This window comes from Tinamus guttatus, unplaced genomic scaffold (assembly GCF_059628265.1).
Source record: "Tinamus guttatus ecotype Peru unplaced genomic scaffold, ASM5962826v1 Tinamus_guttatus_pri_ptg000383l, whole genome shotgun sequence".
In the NCBI taxonomy this organism is placed as follows: domain Eukaryota; kingdom Metazoa; phylum Chordata; class Aves; order Tinamiformes; family Tinamidae; genus Tinamus; species Tinamus guttatus.
The window spans coordinates 7,155,273-7,168,333 of NW_028288917.1; the positions used below are offsets into that span (position 1 = coordinate 7,155,273).

The 13,061-nt window shown below is 43.2% G+C and overlaps 1 protein-coding gene across 1 annotated transcript in view; it reads left to right on the forward strand.

Annotated features, from left to right (window-relative positions):
* The first annotated feature begins 1,581 nt into the window (after positions 1-1,581).
* HCRTR2 (hypocretin receptor 2) overlaps positions 1,582-13,061 on the forward strand; it is a 30,889-nt gene continuing 19,409 nt past the window's right edge. The window contains exon 1 of the mRNA XM_010222409.2: positions 1,582-1,819. Coding sequence (XP_010220711.1) covers positions 1,582-1,819 — 238 coding nt within the window. The remainder of the gene's footprint in view (positions 1,820-13,061) is intronic.

The window sequence follows — 13,061 nt, forward strand, 5'->3', positions numbered from 1 at the left end:
GGATTCATGATGGGAGGTTGTGGCCAACTGATTCTTCTGGATTTTGTAACATCTGCTGTTCTCTTCAATGACATTGTTTGTTGAGTGTAACAGAACCAAGAGTTGACCTGCTTGGGACCAGTAGAAATGCACAGGATCAGCAGTGATTCTTCACTTACCATTTCATTCAGAGGCCAATTACTTATCTAGTTTTTAATCTTTATTATGTGTGATGTATTGATTCCTTATTATCCTGCCTCCCTAATCAGAAAGAGGTGGAATAATTAAAGCAAATATCTTACAGCAGTCTAGGAATACCGAATTTACGCAATTGCCTTCATCAATCAAGCCTATGATCTTGGTGAAAAATAAAGAGTTGTAAGATTTTTTTTCCTTAAAACCATGTGGATTCTTCTCATATATATATATATATAATTCTGTTTTTTACCATTAGTAAGAGAGATGAATGCACTCCTTCCCTTTGGGCACACTACTTAAGAAAAGCATCTGTGTTAAGACAAGCTCTTAAACATCTGTTTCTATTGTGCACCACATACAGCTACATCCCAAACAACAACTAATAAAATCTTAGAAGTTTTCATTATGTGCAGAGCATGTTGACTTTATTTATAAAGCTTGCGAAGTCTACCTTCCTAAGCTATGTACAATAGGTGCTGATCCTACCTTTATATTAGATCATATCCCACTCTTTAATGGATTTATCCTAAGAAATTCTCTCGACTCCCCTGTGGAACAGAAAAGATTTTTTTCTTTATTCTTTCTCGATTTTTTCTTTTTTTTTTTTTTCTTTATTTTACAGAGCGGGAACTAAAGCAAGAAGAGCAGATGTATAGAAACACTGAGTTGTTGCTCAGTGGCAACACTGGGCCTGCATATGCAACGCTGGACTTTGCAGTCAGCAGAGTGGAGTGTATGCCTATAAATTGTGATTAAGTACTGTGTGGAGCTAAGCACTGGAGTGCTTCTGAATCCTTGACTCTCTCTGATGCTTGTGTGCTGGAATTAGAGGAGCACAGCAGTCCCTTCATTCTGGCAGAGACGCAGACCTTACACTTCTTGTTGCTTAATTGCCTTGGTGGGAGCAGGTGTGCTGTTTCGTGGGGGACATGGTGCTTATACCTTGCTCATTTACTTGTTCATCTAGGAAGAGATGAAACTAACAAATCACCTCGATAATAGATTTTTTTATTGGAGAGGAGAGATTTGGTTTCTTCTTTTTTTTTTTTTTTCATCCAGGACAGGCATGTCCAGAATTCCTGTCCCTTTGATTTTACAGATCGTGCGCTGGGCAAAACATGACGAGAGCCCAGGAGGCACCGGGCAGGACGGGGAGCCCCGATGGGGGTTGCGGGGGAGGCGGCGGGCGGGGGCGCCGGTGGCTCCGGCCGCCTCCCCCGCGCGGGCGCGGAGCGCGGCGCGGAGCGCGGCCCGGCCCCGCATTGGCTCCCCGCGCTCCCGCGTCACTTGCGCGCGTGGCTCCGCGCGGCGCCGCGCGCGGCAGTCGCGCGTCTCCATGGAGGGGCTGCGGGCGGGCGCGGGCGAGCGCTGAGCGGCTCCGCGCGAGCCGCACCGCCGCCAGGCATGTCCGGCCCGCGCCTCGCGCCCTGCGCGAACGCGTCCTCCTCCTCCTCCTCTTCCTCCTCCTCACCGGAGCTCAACGGGACGCGCGAGGCGCTTCTCAGCGCTCCCGCTGACTACGACGACGAGGAGTTCGTGCGCTACCTCTGGAAGGAGTATCTGCATCCCAAGGAGTACGAGTGGGCGCTCATCGCCGGCTACATCGTCGTCTTCATCGTGGCGCTCGTCGGCAACGTCCTGGGTGAGCCCCGCGCCCCGCAGCCCGCCCGGAGCCACCCGCCCGGGACACGTCCTGCGCCGCAAGCTCCCGGTTACAGCGGGGCGCCCCGGGAGCGGGACAGGAGCTCCGGGCGCCCTCAGGGCCGTCGGGAGACCCTGCCCGTTGCCACCGCCTCCCGTCCCTGTCCGCCGGGAGAGGTGCTGAACGCTCCTGGCGAGGCCGCCTCGCCCCCGCGCTGCTGCCCGCGGGGCTGCCCCGGTTCCCCCCGCTCCAGGAGCAATAAATGCGCTATGTGTGTCCTAAAGGCCAGGACGCGAGCGCTGGGCGCCCACCCGCCGCTCATTGAGGCTGGCGAGGGAGGCGGCGCGCCCCGCGCCCAGTCACCCGTGAAGGAGCCGGCGGTTGGGGCCCTTGGGGCGGCGGTTGGGGCGGTTGGGGCGACGGCGGTTGGGGCTGTTGGGGCGACGGGGTGCGGGGAAGGGAGGATCAGGGGCTGTGCGGAGGCTGCCGGCGTCGGGAGGAGCGGGAGGAGCGGGAGGAGGGTCCTTCTTGCTGGTGAATGAAAGTTTCGCTGGAGGCGGAGGGCGGAGCAGCCGCCCCCACCCGCTGCCCCCCGCTCCCTCTGCCCCTGCCTCGCTCCCCGCTCCGCCATCGCTCCGGCTCCTGGGAACGGGCAGGCGGCCCGGGATGGGGGTTAACTCCCCCTGCCTCCCTCCCGGCGCCACTCGGCTAATATACACCGGGCTGTAAGAAAATGTGTCTGTGAGGATGGCGCCAACACAGCTCCGTGTAAGCACACACGTGTATGCACACACGTTCACACACAGGCACGCTCACACTCACATGCACACTCAGACACACACACATCCTCCCACCCCCACACACATACACTTGCACACACACCCTCTCACACACACCCGCGCACACCCCAAGAACTCATAAGCACCTTCTCACATACACCCCACTCCTGAGGCGTCTCCATCCCCACCAGCTCTTTCCCATTCCTGCAGAGCTTTCCATTTCATTTTGTGGAATGGGAATATACTGGTCTTCATAAACCCCGTATTTATGAATGAACACGCATGCCGTGTGACCACCAGGGAGCTCATTACGCCCAAGAATCTGCTTATCACGGCCATTCGCATTTCTTTCTCTTTTATTTACACCAGTGATATTCTCATGCAAAGAGTGGCGCACTAATACACAGAGCTCTGCCCTAAGGGTCTCTCATTCATGTTTTTAGAAGGGATTTACTTATAGCAGGGCTGTCATCTGCAAGCTTTGTACACTGCCAAGGAGGCTGAAGGCACAAATTTAGAAGTCTCTTTTTCTTTTAAAGGACTGATATTGCTATTTTGATTCTGTAATGGCATGCTAGCTCCTGATAAATACCGAATATGCATCAAACCAGTGTGCATTTAGCAAAAGGAATTACGTTATTCAGCAGTCTGAATATCTGCTTACTCTCTGTTGCTCAGTAGTGAGCTTGATAGACAGCACTAACAGCCATTCCCAAAGAGCATGTGCTTTAAAAAGAAAAGCATCCTTCATTCTGATCCAGAGCAAAGTCTGATTTTGGAGGAGGGGATAGGATTTGTCTTCACCTGTTTACCTCCACTCATCCTGTAAACAGGCTGTCCTCCAGGCTCAAGGTCAAATCTTTTGCTATAGAATCTCTCACCCTGTTTGCACTCTTTTTCCCTGGGAAAGCCACAAGGATAAGCATTTTTCTCTCTTTCCATTTGAAAACAGAGCCAATATTGGTGCCAAAATGGAAATGGCCCCCCCCCCCCCCAATATGTGCAAGGTGTCTTTTTATTATTATTATTATTATTATTATTATTATTGGGGGGGGGGGACAGGGTGCAGAAGTTGACGTTTGACTGTCCATGCACTTGTCCTTTGTGCTGAACCTGCTGCTGTTTCTGCCAAAGTTGTCTGTGTGGGTTACTCAGACCTCACTCGCGCAGGGTGCTGCTTCTGTTTACAGGCAAAGGGTTGTTTGTGGGGTCTGCGGGTGCAGGTGCTCATTAGTTGAGCACTGTCTCATCTTTATATAGAAACCTCCTAATGCTCTGATTGCAGCCTCATGTGAGTTTGGGGAGAGGAAAGGATATGCTCCTTTTCCAAAGGTATTTTTTGAAACCTTCTTTGTTTTTTTGACTACTGGTATCTGGTATAGAGCAATACACATTTTGACATTTTCCAGGAGCTTATTATTCCTATTTGAAAAATCCGTATCCCGGTTTCATCTGGAATTTACTCTTGGACCTCCGCTTTGAACACAAGGCAGAGGCTGGTTTTAACAAGAGTTTTAATGTTTTGTAGTGTCATCCTCAGTGTTGTTCTGCTCACCAGTCTCTCACCAGTGTAGCTGGTCTAATGCAGCATGAGAAGCCAGCACTTTAGTTCTGCTTCTTCAATGTACTATCTGGATAGTACTTGGGAAGCCATAGAAGAAGTTTTCCCTTCCTGTGTTGATCTGCAAAATGAGATATCTGCCTCTCATTTTCAATAGTGCATTTGCAGGGAATGAGGAAACTCACTGTGTGCCCTCAGTAACATCTGTACAAGTGGAAGGCACAGAACATCCCTCAGTCATTAGCAATAGACTGGAATAAAACATGCTGACAGTTAATTAGCAACCAAAGGTAGAATCAGAAGCTTGAACTTGGATTGACATCTACTGGACTTTTGGCTGAGCTGCACCACAGGAATTCTCTCTATTAATAGTAGCACACAACAAAGTCTGCATTGCCATTTAGCCTTCAATTTAATTAGGAGAATTGAAGTGCACTGTCCAAAATGCTGCAAAACCAGCTAAAAGGAAAACCATCAATGAGGGTTTGCATTTGAATGCAAGTCTGATTATTACATTCAAACGCTTCATGTCACTGATGCTCATGTGTGCCACATCAGCTGCCACCAGATATTTCATCCGGAGCCACTGAAAAGAAACACGACCTTGTTGCATGGCTATGTTTTGACTTCCGGTGTAAAAGCTCAAGCCACAGCATTTTTCTTAGAACTACTGACTGAGATTTCAAGACAGAATTCCAGTGATACACAGAGTATATGAATGCTCATATGATAACACCTACATGTGCTGTCTCCATGTCCTATTTCATTTTCGGTTGGTCACTATATATCCCTAGAAACAGAATAGGTATTGAGGGTTAGGACTTTCTGTTTTGCACACAAGATTAAGGATCCTGGATGCCATAGAGCTCTTGCAACTACTTGGCAAAGATAATTCAAGGCAGGACTTCTGAACTGGGTATGGAAGCTGAGTAAATTGTTTCTTCTTTGTTTGTAAGTATTGTTTCACAGAATCACAGAATAGTTGAGGTTGGAAGGGACCTCCAGAGATCATGTAGACCAATCCACCTGCTCAAGCAGGACATCTAGAACATGTGGCACAGGACTGTTTAAAAATAGAAAAGCAGGAAATTAAAGGAGGAAAGATGTTTTTAGGATGCACGGAGGTCTCTAGTCACTGGACATGATCATTCCCCTTCAACTAGTAGCATCATTTAGAAACTGGAATAAGATCTTAAGGGATTAAGATTTTTTAAGGGATTTTAACAGAAAACTGTTCAGCTCCATACATTTAACTCTGTTTACACAGTCAAAGAATGTGAATGGTTCTTGTTTAAATTGTTCATTAGAATAAACCAGAAATTTTCTGATGAAATGCTTTCCCTCAGGGAACCCTCCCTCATTCACCAAAATCAAAATATACAGCAGGGCTCACCAAAGACCTAGTGCAGAACAAGGCTGCCGCTTGGTCTCCTGCCAGCTGGTCTGCTGGGCCTCCTCACAGCCTACAGGAGCCAAGAGCCTGAGGACACGCGTGCTGCCACCTCCCAGCTTGACACGCCACAACATTGCGTGGGGACCATGCAGGGCAGTACAGAGAGATCTCAGAGATTTTCTTTAGCCACAGAGTTTGGTGATATTTGTTTTTCTTTCCAGCTCAGAATGAAAATAAGTCCCATTGATGGAGAATTAGTCTTCTCCAGATAGGTCCTTTATATATATATATATCTATTTTACAGTAACTCCTAGCACCACATTATGCTGAGATCTTTACAGAACCAAACCATGGTTCTTTCCTCAAAGTTCTCGGGCTGACTCACAGAGCTCAAGAGGATTTGTTTGTTATTTGCTGTATGGTTTGAGGCCTGATTTCTTCTTGGGTGCAGAAGAAAGGTTTTGCTTATAATTTTAACACCTGAGTTCAAGTCAGTGTTCATCAACAGGCAACTGTAATCTCTCAAGTCTTTCTTTAATATGATTTTAAATATATTTGGTGAATTTGAGTAACTAGGATTGCTTAGTTGTATTTAAAAAAGGTACCACATAGGAAATGATATGGTTCTGATATAATTTTGTCTACATATGATATAGAATGTGTGAGTTTCATTTATGTAAGATGTAGGGTTTCAACTGATGTACATTGATGCTTGCGTAACTTGAGGATTACTAACAAGAAACAGCCATGAGCATCCTTGTGAGGTACATCTAGAGAAGAAATGCATCAAAAGATTAAGTTGATTTAAAATGATGACTATTCTTGTACAGATTTTCATATCCAGATGCCTAAGTTTACTTCCACTATATAATTCTTCTGACCAGAGGGGACTTTCCATTAACATCCTTTATGTTAAAAGGCAACTCTGCATAGGGCAGACCTGTTGAACCTGACTCAGAAAAAGGGCAAAAGGGAGAGGACTGAAGGAAGGTGAGCTCCAAGAGATCATCTGACAACTTGAACATTAGTATGAATTTTGTTGATTTTCATTTCAATTCTTCCAAAAGAAATGTCAGTTACACCTGATAGAGGCTGGCTTTGCAATTGGATTAAAAAAAAAAAGTGTACTTGAATAATACCTTAATAATTAGTAAAATATTAAGCAGTTTGACCACTTGTATTCTAACATCACTCCAAAAGACACTAGTTCTGCTGGAGGAGACTGGGTTTTGAACAAATGGAAAAAGTCCCAGTCCCAAGGATCAAAAACTATAAAAAACTATACAAAATAGTTAAAATAAACTCTCCATTAAACTCCTCCTTTCTTCTGTCTACAGCACTATTATCTCTTATCTGATATATCATAAGCCTCAGCTCAAGGGCTGGCTACGCAGCAGTTCCTTCAGAAGAACCAACTAGCACCAATTGGTCATAAATGCTAGGACTTCAGGTGGGATGGCAGAGGAAAGCACACAAATATTCACTTAGCAAGTTAAGTTGGAAGTAAATAGCAAACTCTTCAACCAATGAGCTGCTCTAATGAGATTGTTGAGATCCATGAGATCTATGTCTACCAGAAACTGCAGTTTCAGGTCAGTGAGGTGCCCTTCAGACAGAAGCGTCTCTGGGACACTGCCAAATGAAATGTAACTCAAGATTGTTGTCGCCTCTTGCCTTAGCTTACCATCTTTCCAAAACAGAAAGCTTTGGAATGTCACTTAACTTTTTTAAGCAGTGTTTATTTTCTGTGCTGCTTGTCAAGTGGAGCGTTTTTCTGGTTATTTATTAGCAGCTGATTTATTTGCTTTCAACACCGCACTTCTCACAAAAGCAATTTCTCACAGCGCAATGTAGTGTTCTACACAGTGCAGCCAGAGCAGGCTGCTCTCCTGGGAAGGTGAGCAAGGAGGCCAGGGTGACAGCCACGCAGGCAGAGCAGTGCCATCACCTACAAGGGCACAGTCCCACTGTGCCAGAGCAAGGAAAGCAGGGCAAGTCCAGTGATGGCCACAACCCAGGGATCACCAGGCAGGTCTGTAGGGATGAGGTAGGTCTGAGGTCAAGCTGCAGGTGGGTCAGGATAATGACCTGGATCAGCCAAGCTCATGACCAGGCACAGGCGTACTTGCAACATGGTTCTCTGCCAGAGCTAAGGGCAAGAACCTGAGCTTAAACGCAGCTCCCAAGTAAATAAGACCCCCTCACTGCTCTCACTGGTGTCTCCCAAAACTCTTCTGCCAGCAGTCTGGCCCCAGCTTACCCTGGCTGCGCCAGATTAGAGCTGGTGGTGGCCGAATCCCAGGCTGGAGGAAAAAATTTCGGGACTGAGTGGTGTATTTGGCCCTGGCAAAACTGTCCTCTGCCTCCTCATTCTTGAAATGGACTTCAGGAGTGTTAGCCCAAGTTTGGGAATATTTGCTATAGCATTCCATTGGCTTACACAATTATACTTTCTTTGTCTAGTCTAAAAAAAAAAAAAAAAAGGGAATTCTTAAGCCCATATTAAAAATAAACTTTTTTTTTTGTAATGTAGCTTCATTTAATACTGACTGCCGGATTCATTTTGAAGCATAAGGTTTTAAAGATGCACAGCATTTCAGTCACAAAGTTCACCTTAATTTTAATGAGCCACTCAGATTTTAATTTGAATCATAGTGAAGTGTGAGAGTTTCTCATTGCAGAATCATGCAGTATGACAGCTATATTTACGATTCTTACATCTCTAATATGAAGTGTGCCTCACTATTTTGTATGCATTTTATTGTTATTGCGAAAAGACAATTAAATACTTCAAATGTGATTATGAAATACTGATCATTCAGTACAGCCGCCTCTGCAGAGATGACTAGAAATGTAACGTCAATTCATGGTTGTAATGATTTGTGGGCATATGTAAGTGTGTAATTGTATGGAGGGACAATTTACTGTGTTTATCAGTATAGATAGCTCAAGAAATTGTGTGATGGTACCTCTCAGTTCCTCCACAGATGATCAAAACTGGGATTTTTAGCTGACTGCATTTGTTACATAGCTGAACTTCTGGTAAGAACTCCCATTCCCATCAGAACTTTAATTGTTTAAAATTACGTAATGTGATTGAGGTAGAAAAGGAACCCTGTGCAAATTATATGATTGTGCTATTGCTCTCAATTCTGCTTTATAGAGATTAGCTTCCAGCAAGTATAATGTGGTTCTTGTGTTCTTGTCTAACACCATAGCAATGAGGCAGTTTATAAAATATAGAAGTTGATAGAAGAGCACAAAAGTAGCCAACAACCCCCAAATCTCAATTCCTTTTAAAACTCAGAGTGCAATGGAGTACTTGATAGCTAGAAAGCATGTCAGGACTTATATTGCTATAAGCAGACTAGTTTTTACATACCTGTTTTTCTTTATGTAGTTTCCTTTTGCCTTCTGTGAGAGATAGTTCCTCATAAGTACATTTCAGTTAGGCTGACAATTGAGAAAATAAGATTTCATTTATTCGGTGTTATTCAAATATATTTCTTAAAATTTCAGTGTATTTATAGACTTTTTACTATAAAAAAAGTGATGAATCCTCTTCACATGGACCTTTTTACTTATGATGCATCAGGAGCATGATCTAACTACCTACCGCTTTTGTCATGCTTCTGTGATTTTGTTCCAACCTATTGATGTGTTTCTAGTGTGTCTTATGAAGAGGAGCTATCACCTCACTGACAGACTATGTGATTCCTTTGTATATATAGCCAAGAATATTAGCCATCTTTTCAGCTGTCACATCACGTATACAAGGACAGTTCTTATCTGCTGGGCATTATTACCAACTGTAGATTTTTTTAAAAATATATTTTTATTGCAACAAACAGTGTATAAAAAGTGTGTTTTCTCTGTGTCACCATTTCTATTAGTTTTTCAAACTTAACCTGATCTTATATCAGATTTGTTTTCTCTAGATAAGATTAGCTATGTAAAAATGAAGCAATGTGTGAGTTTACAAGTTCACAGTGGTTATGAGACTGACAGCCTAGGAAAGAGCTATCCCTTCCTTTTCACAGAAATAGTCTTTGTGTTTTCAGATCTTTTGTTCTTACTGCTGGACACAAACTCCCCTAATTAAATATCCCCTACAATTTAGTTAAAATGCTTCTCACTCCTTGTTCAAGATCATCAACATAATTACGGAAAGACTCATCCAAAAAGCCTATCCAATAGAAACAAAATTCACTTAGACTTAGACACCTAATTTTGGACTCTTAAATTAAAGCAGAAGGTTTCTCAAACAGGAATAGATCATAATGACAGTAGCTTCAGGTAGAGCATTTTCCCTTTCAATATTGTGCATTCATTCAGTGGGCAGAGAGGCTCTAGCACATTGAAATCCTGTTTGATTGCTTATCTGCTCAGCTTTTCTTCCAGTGTGATTGCATTGCTGGAAAGCAGCTCTGTGGGGAGGGACTTGGAAGTCCTGGTGGACAAGAAGTTAACCATGAGTCGGCAATGTGCCCTTGTGGACAAGAAGGCTAATGGGATCCTGGCCTGCATCAGGAGGAGTGCTGCCAGCAGTTTGAGGGAGGGGATCCTGCCCCTCTACTCAGCTCTGGTGAGGCCGCATCTGGAGTATTGAGTGCAGTTCTGGGCTCCCCAGGACAAGAAGGACATGGAGCTTCTAGACAGGGTCCAGCGTAGAGCGACCAAGATGATTAGGGGACTGCAGCATCTATCTTATGAGGAAAGACTAAGTGAGCTGGGCCTGGTTAGCCTGAAGAAGAGAAGTGTTAGAGGGGATCTGATCAATATGTATAAGTACTTGAGGGGAGAATGTAAAGAGGATGGGGCTGAAGTCTTCTAAGTGGTGGTCAGTGACAGGACAAGGGGCAATGGGTGCAAGTTGAAACACAGGAAGTTCCATCTCCACATGAGGAAGAATTTCATTCCTGTGAGGGTGACAGAGCCCTGGAACAGGCTGCCCAGAGAGGTTGTGGAGTCTCCTCTGGAGATCTTCAAAACCCACTTGGATGCCACCCTATGCCACGTGCTCTAGGTGTCCCTGCTGGAGCAGAGGGGTTGGACTAGGTGATCTCTAGAGGTCAACTTCAACCATTCTGTGATTCAGTGATACCACACCATCAAGACCTTGATTCACAATAGGTAATGTGAATCACATACACACACACAAAAGGAAAATGCCATATAAAGAACCATATTTTTTGGCTGGAGAGGGGAGAAAGAGGAGGAAGGGAGGGTGTACAACCCAAAACAATTAAACATTTCTTGTCACCACTGATTATAAACCATGAAATTTCTGCCTCATGCATTTGAAGACATTGATCAGTGCTTATAACCACAGAATTACTTCCATATAACTTCTGTGTATCAATACAATATTTTAGACAATCAGTTGTGATTAAATTAATATTAATATTAAATTAATATTAATATTTAATAAAGCAAAAGTAAGTCTCAAAGCTCGTTATGATGAAGAAAGAAAATAACAGTTCTTTGTTTATAGGCATTTGGGATTTAACATTCTTATTTACCAAAAATGAGGTAAGAGGTGATGTCATTCATCTATACACACAAATATCAGGCATTACTAGCTATGGAAATTATGTTTTCCTTTGGATTGAGAAGTCCAATTGGAAGTTCACCCATTGAATAATAAGTTGATGAAACTTCTGGACCATTAGAGAAATAGTTAAGGGGTTGACATGCAGAACATAATTGACAGCTGAGCCAACTATTTTCCAGTGGAAGGACTGTATCATAGTGTTTAATATGCCCAAGACATCCTAAATCTCCCAGGAGGCAATCAGCTGCATTTTATACCAGCTGGAGCCTTTGAATTGTTTTCACATTCAGCTTCAGATACAATGAATAATGCTAATTGAATAGATGGCATTACAGCCTCTAATTAAAATACCCCAGGATGCTAAATCAACAGGGATTAAACTTACACATGAGCAACATCAATCTAAAAACCTTTGCAATACCGTGGTATTTGAGGGTTTTTTTTCTTCAGGGATAGAATGAAGAACCTGAAGTTTTCTTTATGGTTTTATACAACAACAGTCTCAAATTTTGTCTCTGATTTGAGTTTGTTGTGTTCAGTCCTTCCTGAGACCTGCTCACGAGATATTTTTGAGGGAGATGATGGACATTTGCAGGGGTGAATTTGAAAGAACAGAACACTTCACAGAGGAGAACTACCACAAGTCAAACCAGACTGAGCTGGGAACTCGGTCTAGTTTCCAAGCCTTCACTGACACTGTGTGGCAGAGGTAAGAATAGCAACTGTTTTGCTCAAAGCTGTTCTCTTAAAAGAAACAAGGCAACTTCACTATAAGAAAGCAACTATAAGAGTCTGATTAGGTAAACACAGGAAAACCAGATGCTTTTCGCGAAAACTGGCCTGCTTGTTTTCATTAGTAGCTTTGAGCATTTTTATAAAATAAAAACTAAAATATAGAAAACAATGAAATAAACTGGACAGGTATTTACATTCTAATAGAGATTTGTTACAGTTACAGAAATATACATAATAAAGGAACTTTTCTCAGATTCTTTTCTCTCACATTTTTCTTCCAATTTTCTTCGAATGCCTGATCCTCTCCTCTTCCCTGCCCATGTTAATATCTTGTCTCCTGCTTTCTAACTCACACTTTACAGCTGGGTTCAAAGATCATGTAAAAGATTTGCATATAAGCTTAAATCATGCTTTTATTCAGGGCTACTTTTACTAGTTTGTAGCTTTTCAATTTAAGTTCCTAATAGTTTCATTTAACACACTATATTGTGCCTTAACTAAACACACATCCTCTTATTTTCTCTGTTATTTTCTTATTTTCCCATTTGCCTTTTTTTTTTTTTTTTTTTTTTTTTTTTTTTTTAAGCAAGGCTGGAGCTGGACTCATTTCCTGCTTTATGATTTTGGATTACTTTTTGGTAAAATCCACTTCCAGCTAAGAATCTTTACTACCTGTTTGTTTCCTCATTGCTTCTCTAAGCCCAGCACAGAGATACTGCTCTCTGCTGTTTCACTCTGCTTGATAAACAGCATTTCATACTCTGTGAAACTTCCATTCTCTAGCCAGCATGTTTCTTTAGGGCTTATAGAGAAGCCTTCACTTCCTTGCAGGACCGGCTGAGAAGGAAATGGAAATAGAAAGGCATATTTAAAGGAGTGAAAGAGGAGTGAGAGAAGACAATTTTCCCCTTTTTCAGTGCTTACCTAGTTGCCACCTTCAGTAGCATATTAAGACTGTTTTGCAATCCCAGAAGAAGATCAGCTTTGCAAGACAGAATAGAGACACTTTCTTGATGATCTGCTTGATTATCGGTATACGAATGAAACTGTTGTCCAGGACTGTTGAACAAGCTTAGCACTGTAGTAGGCTCAGAAAGACGTCAAGTCGGGGGAGGAATATACTGAATTACCTTTTTGTGATTTATGACATTTTATTCTGTTCATTGCTAATCCTCATAGTTCACTTTATGCTTGATTTAAAGAAAACACCATATAATTGT